Consider the following 24,921-nt stretch of genomic DNA (forward strand, 5'->3'; position numbering starts at 1 on the left):
GCAGGGAAGTAGGAGCAGCTGGCTTCCTGCTCTAAGCCTCTTGAAACTTGACAGAAGATAAATTGTAAATGCAGGGTTCACTCAGGCTTTCTTTTCCTTTCAGCAGCCCAAAGGGAGCCTTCAAGCACATGACACATCTTCGCTGCCCACGGTCATTATGAGAAACAAGTGTAAGTAGCTCGGCCCACGTCTCATGATTCCTTTTCGCCTCTCTGGTTCAGGACTTACCCATACTTCTGTAGTATTTACTTGTTATTCTTAAGCAAGATTTGAATACCTATTTTGAATACTTAGAGAAGGCTGCAGTTTCATTGACCAAAAGCTTACCATTCTACCATCAAACTCTCTGGAAGGTTCTAGAATAGTGTGTGTCTTCGCTTAAAAGGCAGCACCTTAGCCCTGTGTGTCTTGAAATTTCTCTTGCGTGAGTCGACAGTGAAACTCGCTTTTAGCAGCGGTACAGTTGCATCAGATGAGATCTTGCTTATAAACTTCTTGACAAACTGTGGAGTTATGAAAATCTTTTTTTCCCCAAGGACTTCAGTGGTACACAAATTGGATAAATCACACCTCTCCCATTCACATCAACCTGTCTTCTCCAGTCTGTGCAAAGCTTCACTTTGGTTTTACTTAATATTTTCCCCATTTCATTCTTCATTCCCTATCTCATTCCTTTCCCCTCCTCGGCACGCACTGCAGTATACTTCATGTAAACCTCTCTAATCTGCCGTATCTTTAGACATATGTGTACCTCTGGAAATATCTCTTATGATTTTGTGCGTTAAATGTAAATTAGATGATAGGACTTGCTTATCCATTCTGCTGGGGTTTTTTCCACTCAATATGGTTTTGAGATCTATGCGTGTTACTATATGTAAGCTATTGTCTCAGATCGCTGCATGGTGTTCTTTCATAAATATATACCACATTATAATTATCAGTTCCCCCAAAGATGGTTGTCTGAGTTGTTTCCAACCCCTGTCATAAAGATGCAGTAATGAATATCACCTAAATTTGCTCTATGGGAGCCCATGTGAAACTTACCCTCAGGCCGTGTTTTTCAAAGGGTAGATCCTGGATCAATTAGAAGTGCCAATTCTTGGGCCCTCCCCAAACCTACTACGTCAGAGATTCCAGAGGCGGAGCCCAGTGATCTGTGTTTTAGTAGATGTTCCAGGTGACGGTGATGCACACACTCGAGCTTGAGGACCACTGCTCTGTGCCCGACTGCTCTGAGTGCTTCCAGATGGCCCCGGAATGGCTGTAGAGACTGTGCCACCAGGAGGGTGTGGAGTCCCTTTAGACAGAAGTCCAATTATTGCCCATCTTTGCATGTGGATTCCTAGAAGAAAAGTTGTGCCAGACAGTCACCCACTTTAACCAATGATCCAACCCATTCCAACACCTTTTACAAGTCTAATCTTCCTTAAACTTTTGTTCTGTGACATTATCCCTTATTTCAGAAACCTTTTTTTTTTCTTTCAAATCAGATAAAATAGCATTTTTCCAAAAAATACCTATTAGGTCTGACCCCCGCATGTATTCTTATTCCTGTTTTACCCGTTTTATTCCTGAGGTAACGTAGCGGTAAGAGTACAGATTGTGGATTCAAGTTGGATGGGTCTGAGTCCCAGCATCCCACTTAATAGCCGCATAACCTCGGACGTTTACTAAATCCCCTGTACCTCGTTTTCCTCCTCTGTGAAAGGATGGTAATAGTATCAGCAGGTGGTCATCGGGTTTAAGTGAGATCACACCAGTGAAGTACTTGGTGAGAGGCCTCCTTCAGTGTTTGCTTTCACCACTACCATCACCATCACAATTAAGGATGCTGAGGCTCAGAGAGTAGTTAGCAACTTCCCTGAGTGGAGTGGACTGGTTTCAACAAAGGAAAGTTGTTGTTTTCAACCCCCTATGCTGCCTTTTAGATGCAGGTTGTTCTTGATAATGTTCAGGGCTCTGCATGACATGACTTCGTTCTGCTTCTCCAGCCGTTTCACTGATCCCTTATATACGCCCCTCTACTTACTTCCTCTTCTGCTTGTTTTCTCCCTTTCACATTAATAGAGTGTTTCTGCCTTCCTTCATGTAATTCTCCTCATCAGAATGTCCCCTTTTTCTGTTGACTTACCCACATCCTACTGTTCTTCAAGAACGGGTGTTTCTTCCTTCATCAGATTTTATCTGCTCAGCAGCTTCCCTTCTGAGACACTGAGGATGTGCTCCAGGCTCTTGAACACTTGAGCATGTTCTCTTCCCTGCCAGTTGCCCTTCTTCCCTGTTGGTGTGGGACCCACATCTCCTAGTTTCCTGTGTGCTTCCTGCAGGAAGGGTCTGGTCGTGTTATAGGGTAGCATGTTTCTGGTGTTTATTATATCACCTTCTTCTAAACAGAATTTGAATTGGAAATTAATGGTTTTATTAATTTTATTAAGTCAGAAACATCCTGTAATACTGTGAAGCCATAACAGCTGCCCCAGTCTTATTTCCTTCAGCTCCTGATGCTCCTGGGGATGGACAGGTAATGCAGCAGTTTAGTTAGCTACCAAGGAAAAATAATTTGCTACCCAGATGGCAGTGTGACTACTTTAGCATGAAATTAGAGCTCCAGTTTCCTCTTTGGTCAAGTTCAAGAGAAGTATGCAGTATGAGGACAAATTAGCTATGTGACCTCAAACACATGTTGCATTTTCCTCATCTGTAAATTAAAGGAATTGGTCAAAACCTGTGTTCTCAGACATTGTACAGAAGAATCGCTTGGGGAGCTAGTAAATGTGTAGGCTCCCAGGTCCCACCTGCACAGAACAAGGAGGGCTGGGAATTTGCATATCTCACCAGCCCCTGACACGTTTCTTGGTAGGTCCTCCCAAAGAACACCAGCCTGTTATCTCTGAGGCTCCTTTTATCCTTAAAATTCTCTCGGTCTCCTTTTCTCTTACTTTGAATTAGTTTAAATTTTTAAATATATGATTCTTTATCCTCACTGCCATCACACCCCACAGGTGAACCGCTTTTTTTTAGTTTTATATTTATCTTCCTTAAGTTTCTTTATCATAATGAAGCAAATACCAATTTGGATTATTAATTATGTTTTTAAAACATAAAAGGTGGTCTGTTGCACACTTTATTCTGCACCTTGATTTTTTTTTTTTTTTTTTTTTTTTGCGGTACACGGGCCTCTCCCTGTTGTGGCCTCTCCCGTTGCGGAGCACAGGCTCTGGACGCGCAGGCTCAGCGGCCATGGCTCACGGGCCCAGCCACTTCGCGGCATGTGGGATCTTCCCTGACCGGGGCTCGAACCCACGTCCCCTGCATCGGCAGGCAGACTCTCAACCACTGCGCCAACAGGGAAGCCCTGCACCTTGGTTTTTTTCCCCCTTAATATGTTATCTGCAGATCTGTGTCAGTTCATGGAGAGTGTCCTCATTTTTTTTAAAAGCTTCATAGTATTCACATGTAGGCTGTACAATGATTGATTAACTGATCTTCTTTTGATACTCAGTTTGCTTTTACCAAACTTTGCATTGAATAACTTTGGACATATGTCATTTCAAATATAAACAAGTAAATCTTGTAGAATAAACATATCCTAAATGGAATTACTGGATCAAAGATAGGCATTTACAGTTTCAACAGCTATTGCCAAGTTGTCTTCCATAGAGTTTTTGTACCTATTTACACTCCCAGGGTAAATCTCTTTTAAAGCAGTTTGCTTCTATTTGGCATTCATCAGGTGAGTCAGTGCTGGTGGGCATGTGTCGGTGATACTTCATTTGGTGTCCTTTCGTTCTTTACAGCCTCCCAGCCCAAGGAGCACCCTCAGTCCGCATTCCTCCTGGCCCATGAAACCACTGCCGCCCCCATGTTTGCTAACAGACGGTCCCAGCAGAGTGTGTCGCTCTCCAAAAGTGTCTCCATTCAGAACATTGCTGGGTGAGTGGGGATGTAAAGCTAACACAGTTGACATCTAGGTGACAGAGCATAATAATTTATACCATTTGACAAAAAGATTGTTTTAGAAAGAAATGTATAACGTAATGGGTTAGTGCTACAGCTGAGTGGGGTGAGGATTACACTTTGATGCACCATCATGATCGCCATTTTGTAGCAAGGATCCCCTTTAAACACCATTTTTAGGCCAGTTGTCCTCTGCTTTTATACATGATCAGCCCTGCTTTTCAAGAACCTGCCTTCTAAAAGGATGATTTTCAGATCAAAATAAGAAGTGGGAATAGGAAAAAAGATTTAATTCTGAATGTTTGGTTTCTATCACTTGTATTTTCATATGTCACACTTTTCTGTTGGTCAGATGAACCTGGGGGGAGGGGGTAACTGTGTTCTGTTTCGCTTTTTTTTTTTTTTTTTTTTTTAAACTTGCCTCTTGACTCTTAAGTCATGGGAGTGAATAATGGGCCGGGTACTACAGTAGGTTCCCCATCCCTCATCTGCACTGAGTTCCTTTTATGGTCCCTCCAGAAGTTGCTGTGGCCCCTGATTGTTCAGGCCTCGGCTGTCTGTGATTAGCACGGGGCCAATTATGATGTTGCTGGCTGTTTGGGGTAAGATGCCTGCCTTCCCATCCAGTAAAGAAGTCATCTCAAATGTAGGACTCAAAACATCTCTTGCAGCTCTCTTAACCTAGGCTGGAGGAAAATTCCCAACTGAAGGATGCAAATCTCCTTTTGTCTGTGTTTCCTAACCTCTGTGCTGGCTAATGTTTCCTCCTCATTAAAAACAAAGTTTCAGGGATTTTTATGTCGTTTTGTCTTTCTATTGTAATTAACCAAAGGCTTTCTTTTCCAAGTTCTTATGTTATCCAAATGAGTTTATATTATGACTTTTAAAAGTTGGCCTTTAAATAAAATTTAGTTTTAAATGACTCTGGCTTACTTTTGTGTTGTACCACAAACATCTACTGGGTGCCTAATGTGCTAGCTGGTGAGTTGGGCTCAAGAAAAGTTGGAAGAATATGGTTTAATATAAGGGCTTGGTCTATAGTTATTTAGGGAACACAGGGAAAAAGTGTAGTGGCTAGACATGAGTTTCAAACAGAAAAATTTCTTATATAATGTGCATGCAGTTTGAAGGAAGAGCATTCTCCTTGCTACCTATCGTTAAAAAAAAAATCCAAGGCTCAAAAAGTTCATGCTTGCAGTGATGTTAAATGCCTCCAACCTTCCTTAATAGTTTGTGTTGCATATTGCTGGGTACCTGACCTAAGTAATTTGTCTTCCATCATTGTAGTACTTGCAGCCAGCTGTCACTTTCTAGTTTGTCAGATCTTCACTTAAGACCGGAAACTGTGGCTTCTCAGAATGTATCTGACGGTATGTGTTTCCTTTTGCCCCCAGAGTTGGCAATGCTGAGAACATATCAAACACCTGGAAATTCCTGTCTCATTCAACAGACTCACGAAATAAAATCAGCAAGGTCAATGAGTCAACAGAGTCCCTTACTGATGAGGGTAAGCAGAAATCACGGCATGTATTGTGTGTGTCTGCAGAGACTTTGTGCCATCTCCTAGAATGCAAGAACTAACGCATCTCCTGCCTCTTTCTTACTCCTGTGAAACTTCTCTGAACTGTCTGTAAAGCATCACATGCTTTATAATGAGTTGGTAAACCCACTTACCCTGTTGTTAGATGGTTGTCCACTGAAGGATGTCATTGATTTTAATGTGGTCAGATTCTAGTACAAACGCTTCTCCTTCCCCTAGACTTTGGTACACGTTCAGTTCTAGCTCTCTTGGCACAGCTGTAAGCCTACTCTCTTAAACAAGTCAAGTCACCAGGACCCTGATCATGTCTTAATCACCTTTGATTTATGTGACGGTTATCACCCTTAACCAATGTCTTGAATATAGAGTATGTCACTCTGGAACAGAAAATGATCTTTTCTAATAGAATATATATTCTATGAACATCCCTGTATTAGTGTAGAGTGTTTATGTCTCAGGAAATTATCACCATGAGGAACGTCCAGCAGAGGTTTTTTTTAGAGGTCACAGATGCAGGATTCTGATATTGATTTTTTTTTTGTATTTTGAGGAGTAGGTACAGACATGAATGAAGGGCAGCTAATGGGAGACTTTGAGATTGAGTCCAAACAGCTGGAAGCAGAGTGCTGGAGTCAGATAGTGGACAGCCAGTTTCTGAAACAGCAAAAGAAAGATGTGGTCATACGGCAAGAAGTGATTTATGGTGAGACTCTTCATGTGCTCTGCTAATATTTGATGTGCATTGTCTGGCATTGTTTATTAGGGGATTTATTGGGCTATGTCAAGTCAATTTTCAAGTATGTAGCATCTCAAAGATTTTCTTTTGAAAACTTTGAGGTAGAGAGACATCTTATTTCTATCCTTTACTCTCTCTGTAAAATTATATTCTTTAATTTTATTGGACATTTTATTTAATATGAGTGCTTATTTTGTGATAGTCCTAAAAAGAGATCTCTTGTGACAGTACAGTTTAATTCCTCAGCTACAGTAGAAACTAGACTAAACACAAGTCATTTCTGGGAAATAGGAACGTAGTAAATTATGAAGGGTCTTGAATCCCAATGAAGACCACATTGGAAACCACCACTTAAGAGTGATGGAATCCAGTACACCTGTCAGAAAATAGTGTGAGGTCCCGTCAAAAATCGAGGAATAGGATGAAAACACCTTAGGGAAAAGACAGCTGTTGACTCAGTTTTAAAGTTTAAATTGGGCCGTAAATAGCCTTAAGACAAAATTGGGCTGTTAGTAGCAGCAGACACGCTTTGCAGGAGAATCCTCCAGGAGAGCATTCCTGACCACTGAGCCTTGTCCCTCCCCCAGAGCTGATGCAGATGGAGTTCCATCACCTCCGCACACTCAAGATCATGAGCGACGTGTACAGCCGTGGCATGACGGCCGACCTGCTCTTCAAGCAGCAGTTGGTGGAGAAGCTCTTCCCCTGTTTGGATGAGCTGATCAGTATCCACAGCCAGTTCTTTCAGAGGATCCTGGAGCGGAAGAAGGACTCTCTGGTGGATAAAAGTGAAAAGAACTTTCTCATCAAGAGGATTGGGGATGTGCTTGTGCACCAGGTGAGCAGCGGGTGGGCGCCTGGTGCCTCTCACACGCACTGGGGGCCCCGTAGCTGTGCATTCACATCCTGGCTGGACTGCTCACGATCTCTGTGAGCTTAGGCAAGTGATTGCAGCTCTCCGACCCTCAGTTTCTTCTTCTGTAATTGAGGACAGTAGATTTTCTCTTTTAATGCTATTTTAAAATTTAAGAGGTAATGTATATATAAAGTACCCAGCATACATGGTAGATACGCGGTAAAAGCCAGTTTTTCTTCCTCAGAGTCTGTACCAACATCAGAGATACTATAGTTTAAGAGATCAAAAAATAGTTTTTGGAAGTCTCAACTTCAACTTGTGCCTCAAATCAAAAGGCTCGTTTATCTAAAAACCACCTGAGACTACAAACTTGACTAAGAAACTAAGAAACTGTAAAATAATTCATAAAATATTTCTTGCTAATATTTTCATCAGGGTATGGTATGGTTTCAATCCTACGTCAAAAGCAATTTAGCTAAAAGTTGTTTTGATACTTTCAGATGTATATGTCATAGGCAGTTTCTAAATGTTTCTTTTTTAAAACGTTCTTTTTGAAAGATGAATAATGCTAGTATAACCTTTATAGGCAGAGGGGATCGCATCACATCTGACTAGCTCTTTCTCACCGGCAAGTCTCTGCCTCCTTGTGGAAGCAGAGGCTTACTTGCTGGAACATTTGCCTGAGAATTGGAAATATTGTCCTTTCGTTGTCCTTCCTTGAGTCTGTACCCCTTGCCCTATTAATTCATTGGTGCCTTCATTCATTCATTTTTCATGTATTCACTGGGGATTTACTCAATACCATGTGGAACCACAAAGGTAAGTATAGTGTAGACCTCTGCTTCATGGAACTCATGTTCTAGGAGTGAAGGATAGGCATGTCGTGAAGTAAATGCAGATGCAGTGTAGTGAATGCGTTCACACTGGTGGTCAGGGCCTCAAAGTGGGCACGGTCAGCTCTGCAAGTGAGGACCCTTCCTCCCCAAACATCCCCCTCCTGTCCTTTTCCATGTTTCTCCCTCTGCCCCTCCTCTCCACCCTCAGACCTGCACTGGTACTTCCTCTGACCTTGTAGCTCCTTGTATTTGTGCATGTTCTCTAGTAAGATGTTAGCCCCATGGTGTCCATTTGTTGGTTCTGAGCGCCAGTGCCAGAGTCACCCTTTTAGGGCACTTGCTTTGTGATGGGAGCCGATCACTTAAAAATCTCTCTGCTTCAGCTCCTCTGTTGGTAAAGGGGGAAAGGAAAGGCTACGCTGAACGTTTTTTCAAGTTTTGGGGTAAGGATCAAGCTGTGTTGCCTCCAGAGATTGTTAGTCCAGCGGGAATTGATGCTTAGCACGTGTCTTGTGGACCACATACAGAAACTCAGCGGTTACCCCACAGTGAACGTAGCTTCAGATGAGTGGTTGAGATTGCACACGCTTGGGAATGAGGTAAGGGCCATGCAGAATTGTTAGGCCTGCTGGCCTGAGGTAAGTAGGATAAACAGATCCCTAGGTAATGACGGCCGTTTCTGATGTCTTGCTGACTTATCAGGATGACTTCTTTGAGAGTGCTACCTCATGAAAGACTTCTAGTGAGTCTCTCTGTTTTATTACTGTGTTACGACAAATGGGAGTTAAAACACATCTTGCATTTCTTACGTGCACAGTACATAGATATCTCTGTATTTATTATTTTTTAAATATATATAACAGCTTTATTGAAATGTAATTCATATGCCATGTGATCCACCCATTTAAAGTGCACAGTTCAGTGGTTTTCAGTATATCCGTGACTCTTGTGCAGCCGTCGCCACGGTCCGTTGTAGAGCATTTTTATCATCGTCACCCCCACCAACTTCCCCAGCCCTAGGCAACCACTGATCTACTTTCTCTGTGGGGTTGCCTATTCTGCACATTTTATATAAATGGAATAAAGCAATATGTTGTCCTTTGTGATTGGCTTTTTTCATTCATACGTTATCCATTTATCCTCTGATGAACACTTGGGTTATTTCCACTCTGGGGCTGTTGTGAATAATGCTGCTGTGAACATTCATATACAGGTTTTTGTGTGGACATATGTTTTTATGTCCCGGAGCGGAATTGCTGGGTCATATGGTAACTCTATATTTACCTTTTTGAGGAACTGCTAAACTGTTTTCCAAAGCTCCTGTACCATTTTAATCTTTCAGTCTTTGGAGGGAGCTCTCTTGGGTTTCACAAGTAGACTGGAAACTTTGGACAAAATGGTAATAGGAGTTTAGCACCCTGAGTTATGGCATAACCTCTGTTCTCTTTCCTCTGCAGTTTTCAGGAGAGAATGCAGAACGCTTAAAGAAGACATACGGCAAGTTTTGTGGGCAGCACAACCAGTCTGTAAACTACTTCAAAGACCTCTATACCAAGGATAAGCATTTTCAGGCCTTTGTGAAGGTATCGATGTGAAACGGTGGGGATTTCCCTGTTGTCCAGAGCCTTGTGTCACTGTCAGTTTTGGCTCGAGCCTTCTCCCTTGGGTAGATCCTGACACTTGGTTTACTTCCTTGCAGAAGAAGATGAGCAGTTCAGTCGTACGGAGGCTTGGAATCCCAGAGTGTATATTGTTTGTAACCCAACGGATCACCCAATACCCGGTTTTGTTCCAAAGAATATTGCAGTGTACCAAAGGTGCGTCTCTCTCTGGACTCAGTCTTGTTTGCCAGTGGACTGTTCCAGTCTGTCCAACAGCACTGGAGACCCCGTAGAAGAACTCTTTTACGTCGAGAAGGTCTAAAAGAGAGCCTGTGTTTTATCTGAAAGACAGTTTTCTTGAGTGGAAACATAAAGTGTTATATCAGCAGACTTAGGGTGAATGAGAGCAAGAAGGGACGGAACCACTTAGTGATCCCAGTGAGAGTTCAGTGACCTAAGCAACTTGTTGCTTGTCCCTAGACTGGGAGGTGATTCCACCTACAAGTTGTAGAATCACCACTGTTTCTCGTTTAATCACTACTTCGTAGTTTCTCTCTCAGCTAATCCTGCTCCTGGGCAGTTACATTAAGGATTAGGTAAAATAAAGACATAAATAAAAAACTGGTTGCTCCTCTCCCTCCCTAAAAATGTTGGGTTCCTTCCACTTTAGAACGTGGCATATAACTGCATGTCATCTGTATCTTTGAAACATCTAACTTGATTTAAACTCTGACAGAGCGAGGGGTAGGCACGTGCCCTTTGACGTGTTGGCTTCGCTCTGCCAGCGTGCCCACAGAGGGAGGACAGTGATGTGGAGCAAGAAGGCAGGGTCCTGGGGCTCCCCTGGTGGCGCAGTGGTTGGGAGTCCGCCTGCCAATGCAGGGGACGCGGGTTCGTGCCCCGGTCCGGGAAGATCCCACATGCCGTGGAGCGGCTGGGCCCGTGAGCCATGGCCACTGAGCCTGCGTGTCCAGAGCCTGTGCTCCGCAACGGGAGAGGCCACAACAGTGAGAGGCCCGCGTACCGCAAAAAAAAAAAAAAAAAGAAGGCAGGGTGCCCCTCCTTCTGCCCAGTAGAGACAGTTATTCTTTCATTCTCAGACAGTGAAGTGGAACAGGAAGATCTAGCTCAGTCCCTGGGCCTGGTGAAGGGTGTGATTGGAGCTGTGGACAGCAAAGTGGCGAGTTATGAAAAGAAGGTCCGTCTCAATGAAATTTATACAAAGACAGATAGCAAGTCGACCATGAGAATGAAGAGTGGTCAGGTGTTTGCCAAGGAGGATCTGAAGTGGAAGAAGCTCGTGCGGGATGGGAGCGTGTTTCTGAAGAGCACAACAGGGAGGTTGAAAGGTGAGGCTCACTCTCGTCAGAGTCTTAAGCGTGTGCCAGAGGGCAGCGGGCAGAATCCAGATGTCACCAGGTTGTTCCCAGGGACCCATGTCCAGATGCCACACAGGAGCAGCAGGCATTTAATTGATCTTAATCTTGTATCAGAAAAGACTGGTTTGAGATGGCTTACAAAACCATATAGAATACAGTAAGAGAACGAGGAAATGATGCAGTCGGGAAATGAAAAAAAAAATTTTTTTTTTAAAGAACAAAGCAAAGGGTAAGATTCATACAAAAAAGCAAGGTGTTAAGGAAGACGTATTTTCCCTATGAAAGAGGGGCAACACATTTGGGGTCAGGGTCTCTGGCAAAACAATTGCTAGGAGGGAAATACCATCAGTTGCACAATTCATAGATTCTCTGAGATTAAATATACATCACTCGTTCCTAAGAGATAGCAGAGGAATTTTCAGCTCCTGAGACCTTAGAGAAACGAAAGTTTAACTCACAGCAACTAGATTTATTATTAAACTTTGTTTTTCATCTTTTATCTTTCTCTAAGCAAAAGAGGTCATAAAAGATACTCACTTTCTGTTTGATTTTAGTTTTTACCTTTTAAATGATCAGCCCCATCAAGTGAAAGAAGTTAGGAGGTTTGTTCATTCATCTGTGCATCTGGTTTGTTTGTTTTTTTGGGGGGTTTTTTGTTTTTAAAGAAGATGTTGGGGGTAGGAGTTTTTATTAATTTATTTATTTTTGCTGTGTTGCGTCTTCGTTTCTGTGCGAGGGCTTTCTCTAGTTGTGGCAAGCGGGGGCCACTCTTCATCGCGGTGCGCGGGCCTCTCACTATCGCGGCCTCTTGTTGCGGAGCACAGGCTCCAGACGCGCAGGCTCAGTAGTCGTGGCTCACGGGCCCAGTCGCTCCGCGGCACGTGGGATCCTCCCAGACCAGGGCTCGAACCCGTGTCCCCTGCATTAGCAGGCAGATTCTCAACCACTGCACCACCAGGGAAGCCCCTGTTTGTTTTTAATAATTGTTTTCATCAAACCTGTATCCTCTGGGCCTATATGGTAACTCTAACCTCAGCAGTAGCCTTGAGTATACCCAGCCCACCTCCCTGGCCTCGGTGAGCTGAGCACACAAAGCAGCCGAGTGCCATCAGCCCCGCTGACATAAAACTCAGGTGAGTGAAAATGTGTGCTTCTCTCATCGCCGAGGTATAAGTAATGCTATAGGTAGCTGCTCTGGGAGAATTCCCAGGACTCCTTAGCTAGGGTCTCACCATGCTCAGACCACATAGTAAAGAAATCCCAGGCATTCAGCTGCTCTCAAAGGTGAATGTCGCAGGACACCCTGCATGAGAAGTTGGGCTGAGAATGAAGAGACTTGTAAAGAGGTTCTTGCTCTGCAGTATGACGGTTGCCAGAATAGAGAGGGTTGCCAGAATAGAGAGGCGTGAACTGAGGACAAGAGGAGGGAGCCAGGCAGAAGGGAGGAGGAAGCGTGGAAGCGTGGAGCTGAAGGGTCTGGCCCGTCGGGAAGGGTGGGCAGTCGGGGTCTCTGGCAGCAGAGTGAGGCAGGAAATATGGCTGAAGAATCGGCCGGGGGCCAGGTTGGGGTGGGTGCGTGCTCCAGACTAGGGAGCTGACAGGGATGCTGGTGATGGGAGTGAGCGAAGAATGGGCTCAGAATGGAGGGTTTGAGCAGGAAAGGGGTGAGTGAGTTAGAGTGTGTGTAGTTCAGCTGCTAGGGGCAGGGTAGTGGACAGCAGGGGTGCGGAGGTACCAGTGACGGAGACGAGGGCGGTTGTTGTCGCAGGGATCCGGGAAGGGCTCCTCCGGGCAGGGTCATCTCAGAGAGAAGAAATACCCCTTCCTGCCACCAGCCAGCTGTGCCTCTCACTGTTCCATGATGAACTTGAATTGTGCAATCCCTGCAACTCCTTCCTTCCAGCCCTGATGCTCTGTGATGTCCTGAGACCACAGTTGAGGGCTCTGGCCTCACCGCCACTGTGAGGCCGTGTCGGAGGTAGCCTGATGGTAGAGAAGTACCTGCCCTCTCTTGTAAGGATGGGTTTCCTAGAGTTGCTGCCAGTGCTGTATTTTCTTTACACAGCAGTTTATTTATTCATTCCCGAAATAAAAACTAATAGATTCCAGCTGTTGGAATAATGTTGCGGTCAAAGCAATGGCACAACGACAGGTTTTGTGGCCTAAAATGTCTCCAGTGGAGATAAGAGTTTGGTGTTTAGTCATTTTCACCCCCAAGTGAAAATGACTTGTGCCAAGAACAGCCAGTCCTGTGTCGGGTAACCCTTGAAAGGGGTAGGATTGTTTTTCTCTGATCTACTGACGCCGTGATCACGTAAACTTCAGGATTCAATAAAGTTGAAACTTATGTTTTAGAGCTCTTTTTTTTTTTTTTTTGGCAGACACCTGAACTATTTAAAAGTAAAGTTTAAGAAAAAAAAAAACCTGTCAAAACTAATGGTAGTGCATGGAAAATTACTGTGGTCTAGGCTGAAAAACTAGACCACCCTAGGAATCAGACATCCTTGCTTCTGTTTTTCCTCATAGCTTTGCAATGAATTACACAGAGAGGGCACCCCAGTTTTGGCAGTAGTGGTAGAAAAGGCCAAGAGGGTCCTGCCCACCCAGGAGGCGGCTGCATAAGTCAGCCCGTTGTTTTCCCAGAGATTTGTAGGCTCCCCTTTCCAGAGTGAAGGTGGTACAGAGGGACCTGTTAGGTGTCAGTAGACGGCTCACCTCCAGGGAGGTCCCACTTTGTCCTTAAGGGAATAATGGGAAATGTCACTTCATACTCCTAGAGGATTAGAGCAAGAGTTTGTGGCATTCTTTTGATTCCTGGATCCAACTAGAGATGTTAATTTGGCTTTTGTTTTGTCTTAATTGAGAAGAAGAGAAGGCTGTTTCCACGGTGCAGAGGGGTTGAGGTTGACTGTGCTGTGTTGGAGCTGGGAGCGGAGCCACTGTACTCCGTGTACCTGTGACGGCAGCGGGTGTTGTCTAGCCATCCGTGTCCTCTAGGATGTGTGGATGAAGCCTGCCTTTCATTAGACTGAGATATTCTTGTACATCACCTTCTGGCAGCCTTCCTGTCTGCTGTCCGGCGCCTTTTTCCCATTACTGTGATCAGAAGTTGAGAAATACTATGACCTGAGTATTATGACCTGTAGAATGTGTTGCTATTTTGCATCTGTTAAAGTCCTGCTTTCCAGCTTTACTCTTAAAGTATTTATTCTTAAAAATCTTGCCTTGTGGGATATATCTTTCCAGCACTGAGTGCTTAAGCCTTCCCAAGACAAGGCTTTGGTGACAAGTTCCATCTTAAAATGCCTCTAAAAATCTAATGACCATATCTGGACCCTGCAGAAATGTCAAGCCCTTGCCTTGGGGGAGTGTAATAATGTGCTGTGCGGGTGTGTTGCTGAGTTTTCCTCTAATGAAGTGCCCTGAAGGTGCTTCACCGTTCAGTGGCCATTGTTCTCTCTTCCCTTCCCCCGTCTACAGAGGTTCAAGCGGTCCTGCTTACTGACATTTTAGTTTTCCTTCAAGAAAAATACCAGAAATACGTCTTTGCGTCATTGGTAAGCTGAATTGTTTGTCTCTGCTGTTTGTAATTAATAGTATTCAAACGCGTGATGGTAGGTGGTGAGTGTTAACACTGTATTACTGCTCTCCCACCTTCTTAAAATTGGCTCAGGACAGATGCCTCCGAGTCATTTCTTACATACCCTTGCAGTTTTCTGCCCACCTCCCTCCCCACCAATTATTTTTCTGTTCCCTCATAATCCTTTTGAGAGCCTTTGGCATTTGATCTAAAAAGAAATCTGTCACTGGAGTATGTCTCACACATTACGTATTACAAATCTTGCCAATTTATAACATTGCCAACCAGATTCTGTGACGAACCGGAAAGGACTCATCGTGCAGAAAACAGGACTCGAACCTTGATAACCTTAAATTTTCGTTTCCTTTTTGGAAATCTTTTTCTGTTGCATAAAATGTGAGTGAGCCGTATGCTTTTAAAAGGCATCTAGTCTTACCTTAGACGGAGGTTGTTTTAAGAGCTAGAATGTTGTATCCGTGTCTTAACGTCTGCGCTCTCCCCCATTTTCCAGGACCAGAAGTCAACGGTGATCTCCCTAAAGAAGCTGATTGTAAGAGAGGTAGCACACGAGGAGAAAGGTTTGTTCCTAATCAGTATGGGGATGAAAGATCCAGAGATGGTGGAAGTCCATGCCAGCTCCAAAGAGGAGCGGAACAGCTGGATTCAGATCATCCAGGACACGATCAGCACCCTGTGAGTCACACACCCTGGCCCACCCCTGCCTCCTGGTACCTCTGTGGTTTCATAATGGTTGGGCTGCCATCAGACTAATCGACATCTTCAGAATGTGTTGTTTTGTTGTGGTTGTATTGGGAACAGAGATGAAGATGAAGGAATTCCTAGTGAAACTGAGGAAGAAAAGAAGATGTTGGACCCCAAAGCTCGGGAGTTAAAAGGTAAAGCTGGTGGAAGCAGTCTGAGGCCCTGTCTGGGGGCGTCTGCAGTCCCATGGAGTCCCCGCTGCTCCTCCATCCCAGAGCCGTCCCGGCAGGCATGTCAACCGAGGAGGGGAATAGCTCCTAACAAAAGAGAGACCAAATCTGAGCTGGCACAGGTCCTGGTGAACAATGGCTGTAGGAATGTGTCTGATACTAGATCGAGGGGATGTTGGGTCTCTCGTCTCGGTATCAGTGTCCTTGGACCCTGGTGACGGTCTTTGTACTTTGTCACAGAAGAATCTGCCAGAATTCATGGTCACATCTAAGATTAAAACAAGGAGAGAAAGGTACTTGCAGAAAAGAATTTTCCAGTTGATCCATTTGTCAGTTACCCCCGCCACTGTGCCCTGCGTTCCAAATCCGTCATGAGGTGGTTTGGGGAGAAGTGTGCCTATGGGTTACGTTTGACCACTCTCTGTCAAGGCCCTACTGTTTCATGTAGTCTTGTTGGCATCCCTGCAAGCCCTGTATTGCAGTCCCCACTGTGTAGGTGAGAAAGCTGAGGCCCATGAAGGCCAAGCAAGCCAGGGTCACACACACACAGTTCATGGCAGAGCCAGGGCTGTGCTCCCTGTCTGCTCAACTGCAGGGCGCAGTACTCGTGCCCCTTTGCCGGTGCTTGCTGAGTGTTCTGAAGTAAATACGTGTTGTGCTTTGGGTAGAAGTAAGGCCCAGAGTCAAGTAAATATAGGCGCCCAAGGAGTTTACTTATTACTTCATTCTGTTTCAATGGGGAGAAAAACAAAAAAAGAGATGGACAGATTTAGACTGGAGCCAGTATCACACTTTTTAATCTCTGCCTGTGATTAGGATGGCAGAGATAAGAACTGCCTTCTTTTCACATGTATGAAGCACCTGGCCAGGCATAACGCTAGGTGCTAGGGGTGCAACGAGCCCTAAAGCACTGTCCCTGCCATCGGGAAACCCACACTCTGGCAAGGGAGATGTACATAAATGACAGGCCATCTAGACCACAGACACATGTAAAGTGTGTAGGACCCACGAATCCTGCCTGTGGTGAGTCTCACAGAGAAGATGACACATGAGCTACATCTGAAAAAAATTACCTCACCAGATGAAGAATAGTTAGGTGAAAAGTGAAAAAGGACTTGACGTGTCTGCCAAGGAATGAAGGTTTGGTATGTCTGGAGAGTCAGGGCTGAGTGATGGGAGATTAAGCCAGGAAGCCACCACATCTTGAAAGGCAACAAAGGGAATGATACAATTTCTTTAGCAAAATTTAGACTTAACTTTTTTAATTGGTATTGACACCAGTTGGGAGAATTGCTTGGGGGGCTGGGGGAGCCCACTGGGAGTGGAAAAGCCAGTTGGGGGACTCTTGGGGTAAATTTGGTGAGAAATGGGCTGGAGGGGGGATGGACATGAGTAAGAAATAAGGAACCACTGTGGTGGGTGGTGGGACAGAGGGAGGAGACAAAACCGCTCCCAGGTTTCCAGCTGGGTAACTGGGGAATGACAATGTTGTTGCCTGAGGAAGAGGCCACAGGCTACCAGGAGGAGGCAAGAGGGGTGGCAAGAAGGGAGAACAGAGGTTTCTGACCTGCGGAGAACAAGGCGTCTAGGTGGAGAGAGCCTCCTGACAGTGGGACTCAGCGGTCTGGTGCTCAAAGAGTGGGTAGGATTTGGGGTGCCTTTTGTGAGTTATCAGCACATAAGAGGTAACTGAAGCCATGGGAGTGACTGAGGTCCCGAGAGGAAAGCATGTAAAGTATAGAAAGGAGTTTAGGATGGAGCCCAGGGCTGGGGGGTGGGGGGAGCCCAGATACTCATTCATGGCAGGTGGCAGGTCTGGTCTGTAAAGTGCTGGAGTAAGAGTGGTAGGAAGAGAGAACCAGCAGTGTCCTCAAAAGCGGATGGGGAGGGAAACAGTTTTATTTTATTTTATTATTCATTCATTCATTCGTTCATTTTGGGCTGCCTTGGGTCTTCGCTGCTGTACGCAGACTTTCTCTAGTTGTGGCTAGTGGGGGCTTCTCATTGCAGTGGCTTCTCTTGTTGCAGAGTATGGGCTCTAGGCGCGCACAGGCTTCAGTAGTTGTGGCTCGCAGGCTGTAGAGCGCAGGCTCAGCAGTTGTGGCACACGGGCTTAGTTGCTCCACGGCATGTGGGATCTTCCCGGACCAGGGCTCGAACCCGTGTCCCCTGCATTGGCAGGCGGATTCTTAACCACTGCACCACCAGGGAAGTCCGGGAAACAGTTTTAAATGGAGGAAGTCATCCATGCTGGAAAAGATGAAATGAAAGACTTCACTGGATTCAGCAGTGAAGGGTAACCTTGGAAAGAGCAGAGGCAGAGTGATGGGCAGAAGCCAGAGAAGAGTGTGTGGGTTGAGAAATAAACAGGAGGCAGGAGAATGGAACAGAGTGCAAGTTCGTTATGTCAGAAATTCTGGTATTTGCCTAGAAAGACCCAGGATAGTTTTCCAGGTAGACATTACAGATCAAAAGCTTGATACTGCCTTCATGATGAAAAAGAAAGTGGGGCAAGCTATGTTCCTTGTGGTTCCGTGCGTTACCACAAGGTGGTGCTCATGTCTTAGTCATCTCATCATAGTGAACAGTCAAGTCACCAGATCTCTTCTCTGTGCACCTGCAGAACAACTTCAGCAAAAGGACCAGCAGATCCTACTCTTACTGGAAGAGAAGGAGATGATTTTCCGGGACATGACTGAGTGCAGCACTCCCTTGCCAGAGGATTGCTCCCCAACTCAAAGCTCTAGGATCCTCTTCCGATCCAACACAGAAGAGGCTCTCAAAGGAGGGCCTTTAATGAAAAGTGCCATAAATGAGGGTAATGTACATTCAGCATCGCCCCCCTCTTTGTCTCCTCCCACAGTGGTTTACACACTAATATTATCTACCCGTTTGTACTCTTGTATTGTAAAATAAATCACAAATACAGAACACAACCCAATACATATTTCACTTTAGTAAATTAGCATCAGGTGGACATCCTTGTAACTACTACCCAGGTCAAGAAATAAAATGTGGCCAGACCCCTAAAAGCCCTTCCACATGTCCTGTCCCCATCAGAGCTCTCTCCCTCCCTCCCGAAAGTATATTGTGACTTTTATAGTAATCGCTTCAGTTTCTTTATGGCCAAGTGCCTGTTCATAGACCCTGTGGTTCAGTTGTATTCATGGTTTTTGATATGCCTTTTAGGATTCTTTCTTTACAGTCCTCCACCCACCCCACCACCCCTTTCTTTTCCACACAAATTATCCTTGAGCTTTGACCTGTGGGTTTCTCTTTTTGGGTTTTATTCACACAGGGGTTCTGTTCTTCTGCCCTCCATTTCCTTTAGATTCTCTGCTGGACTTGGAGGCTCAGTTGCTCAGACATAATCCCTTTGGCAAGCTGTGTTACCGTAGTGTTGTGCTCTTTCATCTGGGGACACAAAATGTCTAGTTGTATTCTTTATTTTGTAACATATAGGGAAAACAAGATAAAAGGATAAATGCTTGATTTTTTCCCCCCGTTATTTACCAGTTTTCAAAGTAGTCAATTGATTTATGGTCATTCTCTGAAAGTGACCAGTACTTTTAATATATTATTATAGACTCATGAATTAAATATGTCTGATGCGCTTCAAGTCGTTACAGTTCTTATCCTCATTAAAAGTTAAAGAGGTCCTCTCTTTGCCAAGGAGCACCTCTTTGTGGGGCCTCTGAGTCCTTTTGGCGTGACCCCAGCAGTCTTTGAGAGCTGCTTTGCTGGTTGGTATGTTAAGATGTCCCAGGCTCATCTTGTTTTCTGCCCATACCTGGAATTAGCCATCTTTCTGAGAAGCTCTGGTTTCTTTCAGTGGGAAATGGTGTTTCAAGACCACTGTCTAGGCACTAGGGGTGGTTATTGCTGCTGGGGTTTTCATCGTTACTAGGTTGGGCCTTTTCAGTGGGCCGCTTTGGGGGAAATATACTTGTGTGTGTGCGTGAGGGGATGGGGTAATGAATTCACACGGATACATATTTAATTCAAATTGTGGACTACAGGGCTTAATCTCTTCTATATTACATCTGTATCTCTTTTCTTCCACATTGTGAATCCTCATTCTCAAGGATACATCGTAGAAATAAAATAGCCTCTATTTACCCTAACATACACGTCAGAATAACAGTACTAATACTACTGTCACTAAATAGGACTCTCTTATGCATCCCCATTCCCTCCCCCCTTTTTTATTTACCAGTTGTACTCTGCCTATACTGTCAGCTTACAGCCACTGTATACGGCACTCTCCCCTTTTTAGACCCAACCTGTAGTCTTCATTCTGCAAGAACCACCACCAGTTTTTATCAGTGTCTCTCCAGTCATTTTGGATGTCTAAAGCTTATTCTTTAGTAGATGTCTCAGGAAAGGTTCATGAGGATAATATACCGAGTCCTTGCATACTGGTAATAATTTGTGCCCTTTATACTTGAAAATCTGTTCTGCTGGATATAAAATCCTTGGTTCATGTTCTCTTCCTCAGTATCTTAATTCTCGAATGTTATTTATTTTTTTCTGACGTAAAGCATTGCTGGCAGAGTCTGGCCGTAATTTGATTTTCCCCATGTAAGTCGCATGCTCTTTGCCTAGACGCCCAAAGGATTTTTTTCCCCTAAATCCGAGTAGTTTTACCAGAATATGCCTTGGTGTTGGTTATTCTGGAATGATGTTCTTGGGTTCACAGTGTTCCATTTTGACATAGAGTTTCAGATTTTTCAGATTTCAGAGATGTATTCTTATAGTTTTCCATATTTTTCCTACACCCTTGCTTTGATTTTCTTCTTCAAGAACTCCCACTATCCATATGTTGGATCATCTTTGCCTGTCTTCAATACTTCTTGCTTTCCCATAGTACTTTTTATAGCTTCATCTTTTTAATGTTTAAATATCCTTTCACCACCTATTAAGTCCTTTTCTTTTGGGTTTATTTGCTCTCATATTCTAGTTGTTTTCATTTCTTAAAGGGATACCTTTTTTCCTTTCATTTCCACTTGAGTTTTGCCACCTCCTTTCTGTGTTTTCTGATTCTGACTTAGGTTCTTTCATGTCTTGTGTCATTTTATTAGCTCACTTATTTTATGGACATGTCCTTCTGATGTGCTTTTATTATATGTAGGGAAGTTATGCCCCTTGTTCTTTCTCTCTCTCTGCCTTTTCTTAACTTTGTGTGGGATTTGACTTTGATGTTTTTCTGTTGCTCATTTTTGCGTGAAATACATTTCCTACATTTTTAGGCTCAGATAGCTTTTTTGCTTCATCGGACTCTTCTATTGTTTTCATGTAGTGTTTTTAGAAAATAACAATGGCTTGTCTTAGGAGATTCCCTGCCTCTCTTTCCTCCCTTATTCCATCTGGACCTTCTTTTTCCTTTATCTCTGTTGCTTCTCTGCCGCTCAATTTTTATTCCACTTTCAGCACTTTCTCCTTTCTGTGGGACACTGCTGCTCTAGAAGAGAACCCTAGCTGGTTGAATTTGAGAATTCAGATGCTTAGACTGCTCTAGCCCCTTGACCTCCCTATGGGAGGGGCAAAAAGCCTGCCAGTTTGAACTGCAGTTCTCAAATTGGCTCACCTTACTTCCTAGGGAATTCCTTTTGGCTGCTTTGGATCTGACTCCAGGGGCCATGCTCCTTCCAATAAATTACTCTGCCTTCCCTGTACCCTTTTAAATCTCCTAGGTCTCATGTGAATAAGGCTGAAGAGCTAATCTCTGCATTTCCATTAGAATCCAACTAACGCATGTATCCTGAGCTGAGAGCTTTCTCTGAGCAAAGGAAGTCACGTAGTCACTTTGGAATTTTCTGTTCATCTTCCCTGTACATATAGTGTATTACCATGAGATTTTCTTTTTCCCATTAAAAGGGGAGATGTCAGTTTTGCATGTTTCCTTTCTTCCAGTGAAGATCCTTCAGGGTTTGGTGAGTGGAAGCCTGGGAGGCACACTTGGGCAGGCTGTCAGCAGCCCTGTTGAACAAGAAGGCATGGTAGGCCCCGTTTCCTTGCCCCAGAGAGCAGAGACCTTTAGAGGATTTGACAGCCATCAGATGAATGCTTCAAAAGGTCAGTGGTTTTGAACTCATGTGTTCTTGTGGGCAATCCTTAACTATCACAACTAAAAATGATCTGTACTCTGGTAGCTCCATCTCCTCTGTCCCAATCAGTCAGTAAATGTTTTAGTGAGATCCTAGTAAGTATCTAGCTGCTAAAACACTCAGGAACCGCTATGAATGTCATGTTCATTTTCAGTAATAAAAGAGGTTTTCCTGAGATCTCAGCTAAGCTATAGCCAAAGGGGGGTAATAACACTTGTTTTTCCTTTCTGCTTCTAGTTCTTCTGCATCAGTAAAATTATTAATAATCAGTCACTTAGCTGCCATTGGCATTAATAGGATTCAGAAATATTCTGTCCCTAAGCTATGTATATAGTATTTCCTTGGCTAATCTGTTTTACAACTGCAAAAAAAAAAAAAAAAAAAAAAAACCTTGTTTGTTTGTTTAGGAGGTGAGAAGGAAGAGGGAGATGATGGCCAAGATCTTAGGAGAACAGAATCGGATAGTGGTCTGAAAAAGGTATTTCTTTCTAAAATACACTCCCTAAGTCCTCCCTGACACTTCCTCTAAATTCATAGTCTTTGAAATTAGCCTACTTTGGTTTTGTTTTGGACGCCCAATTTGCCGTTTTGATTTCCTGTTTTATCTTAAGAGGAAAGCACGTCTCTAAGCAAACAGTACAATTCAGAGCCCCACGTTCTTGGCCGTAGGGCCTGTCTCCAGACACCACGTCTACGTGCACAGCTCTGCCGCGGCCGTGGCTGGACCAGTTTCATTGAGAGGCTTGTTTAAATGCACACATCCACCTGAACTCTTTGCAAGGCTTCAGTAACAGTTCAGCCTCAAATCTTCACTGCCCTGCAGTGAGAAGCTACTGCAGTAAAGAACGAAAACGGGGAAGTCACAGCATAACTCAGACACACGCTGAATATCATTCTTGCCTCAGAGTCTTTGTTGTTTTTGTTTTTGTTTTTGTTTTTGTTTGCGGCACGTGGGCCTCTCACTGTCGTGGCCTCTCTCGCTGCGGAGCACAGGCTCCGGACGCGCAGGCTCAGCGGCCATGGCTCACGGGCCCAGCCGCCCCGCGGCATATGGGATCCTCCCGGACCGGGGCACGAACCCGCATCCCCTGCATCGGCAGGCGGACTCCCAACCACTGCGCCACCAGGGAAGCCCCGTTGTTTTTAAATGCACTTTTTTTGTTTGTTTTATAGGGTGGTAATGCTAAGCTGGTATTTATGCTTAAAAGAAACAGGTAAGAACATTATGAGCTATTTAAAAGAATATGATTTTGTTATAATTGCTAGGTTAGGAATACTCATTTCTGTTTTGCCATGATGAACAAGCTGGGCTCCTGGCTGATCTGTGCAGTTGCGTTTCCTTTCCCTGGCCCCAGGGCCTCGTCTTGCCCTTTTGCCAGAGTACTGCCTCTGCTTCTCTGTCCTTGAGAAGCCCCTTGCTTTCTCTAAACGTGGGCCATGAAGCTCCCATGGTGATTTCTTTCCATCTACGCACACTGAGTAGAATTTGTAGCCACCTTTGCTGTAACACAAGCCTGGCACCAAAAGCCACAGTCTGGAACGTGGCAAATTAACTTGTGGGTAAAGTTTTGCATAATAATTTCTTATCCTGCAACTCAGCTTGAGTTTTCTTCTTCGAGCACTGCTTTTCGCTCTGTGTCACTCTAGAAGTAGCCTTGTCATCTCCTAGCGAGAGATCAGGTCCCCATGCAAGTCCTTCACCTGCCTTCCGCTGAGCTCCGCTGACCCTGCAGGATAACCCACGCCTTTCACTGTTTCCCCATCTCCTTGGGTCCCTCTTAGGAAATCCTCCTCAAGGTTACTACTGTCTCCAAACCTAGTTGACTCCAAGCGTGTGACTGTGTCAGCAGGCTGGAATCAGACACAGGACAGTGGGGTGCTAGGGTGTACCTCTCAGGGTGTTCTGTGTTTCTTCCTGCTTTTAATAGAATACCTTAAATCCCTGAGGAGCTTTCTTTTGAAATTTCAGGTTAAGGAAATCTTTCCTTTTTTCCCTAAAACACAGAAGGGTGTTTGTTGTCTTCTGTTTGTTGGCATGTTAGTCTACACGCTGACATCGTAACCCCCTTCAGCGTGTCCATCCTTGAATGAAGTAAACCTGCTCCCAAACAGGCTGCTGTGCTCTGGTGCTGCTTAAAAAGTAGCCCTTAGTTGATTTTTTCACCTGGCAACTTTCCCCTCATATTTAGTGAGAAGAGTCAGATAAGAGACAGTACAAGACCAGTGGTTTTCAGGCATTCCAGCATGGATGATACACTACAGATGCTCAGCCAGAGTCAGCTGGTCTGCTGTGACTTCTCCCTCTCGCTGTTAATTAAGAATAAAGTGAAATGAGGGGCAAATCGTATTCTCAGAAGAGCTAAGCCTGATAATTAAGTTTTTGTGTTTTAAATATTATAAAAGGAATACATGTTTGTGGTAGAAGATTTGGAAAACATCCAATAATGTAAAAAAGAAAAAAAATAAGTAAACATAGTACCACTGAGAAATAGCTACTATTAAATGTTTGGTGTTCATATTTCCAGGCTTTTCTTATACAGGACATGTATTTTATGTGTGAGTGTGAATTGCATAAACATAGTTCTATACAATTTGTTTCACTACTCCCTGGAGCTTCATATCCTGCTTTTTTTCTCTTAACACACCAGAAGTGTTTCCCCAGGGCATATTTGTACAAAACATGCTAATTAGGTTTCCCTGGTGGCGCAGTGGTTGAGAATCCACCTGCCGATGCAGGGGACACACGGGTTCGTGCACCGGTCTGGGAAGATGCCACATGCCGCGGAGCAGCTAGGCCCGTGAGCCATGGCCGCTGAGCCTGCGCGTCCGGAGCCTGTGCTCCGCAACAGGAGAGGCCACAACAGTGAGAGGCCCGCATACCGCAAACAAACAAAAAAAAAACCCATGCTAATTAACAGCTGCGTATTATTATGTTATGTGCCATAATTTATTTAATCTTTCCAGTGGTTCTTTCTCTACTGTTTTGCTTTTTAAATGATGCAGCCAAGAGCATCCTCATACTTTTTTTTGCACGGCTCTGATTATTTCCTCAGCATGTCATCCACTCTCTAGAAAGGTTATACAGCGTTCTTCCCTGTCAGTACAAGAGTATCCATTCTCATACTTTCACCAACACTGGGAATTATTTTTTAATTGACATTTTGTTGATAAGTTCAAGCGGTTATTTTTGCATTCTTCTGATTTCAAATAAGGTTGAATCATTTTTAATATGTTATATAATTGGCCATTTGTATTTCTTCTTTTGTAAATTGCTGGTTTAGGTTCTGTGCCTGTTTTTCTACTAGAATATTCATTATTTTATTGATCTACAAGAGCCTTTTTTAAATTAAAGGGGTTTTTTTTGCCTTGTTCTGTTCAGTTTCCTTTGCCTTTTTAT

General features: G+C 44.2%; 1 protein-coding gene across 1 annotated transcript in view; it reads left to right on the top strand.

Annotated features, from left to right (window-relative positions):
• Nucleotides 1-24,921, top strand: part of LOC309802862 (uncharacterized protein) — a gene marked incomplete at its 5' end in the record, with an annotated part of 165,200 nt that overhangs the window by 137,957 nt on the left and 2,322 nt on the right. Inside the window, 14 exon segments of the mRNA XM_082618744.1 lie at nucleotides 104-170; nucleotides 3,798-3,933; nucleotides 5,352-5,464; nucleotides 6,048-6,200; nucleotides 6,821-7,071; nucleotides 9,383-9,508; nucleotides 9,625-9,742; nucleotides 10,627-10,875; nucleotides 14,386-14,462; nucleotides 14,997-15,178; nucleotides 15,299-15,381; nucleotides 18,041-18,235; nucleotides 21,331-21,492; nucleotides 21,932-22,002. Of these exon segments, the coding sequence (XP_082474870.1) occupies nucleotides 104-170; nucleotides 3,798-3,933; nucleotides 5,352-5,464; nucleotides 6,048-6,200; nucleotides 6,821-7,071; nucleotides 9,383-9,508; nucleotides 9,625-9,742; nucleotides 10,627-10,875; nucleotides 14,386-14,462; nucleotides 14,997-15,178; nucleotides 15,299-15,381; nucleotides 18,041-18,235; nucleotides 21,331-21,492; nucleotides 21,932-22,002 (1,983 nt within the window).

This window comes from Mesoplodon mirus (assembly GCF_964341445.2).
Source record: "Mesoplodon mirus genome assembly, chromosome: 4".
Lineage (NCBI taxonomy): Eukaryota > Metazoa > Chordata > Mammalia > Artiodactyla > Ziphiidae > Mesoplodon > Mesoplodon mirus.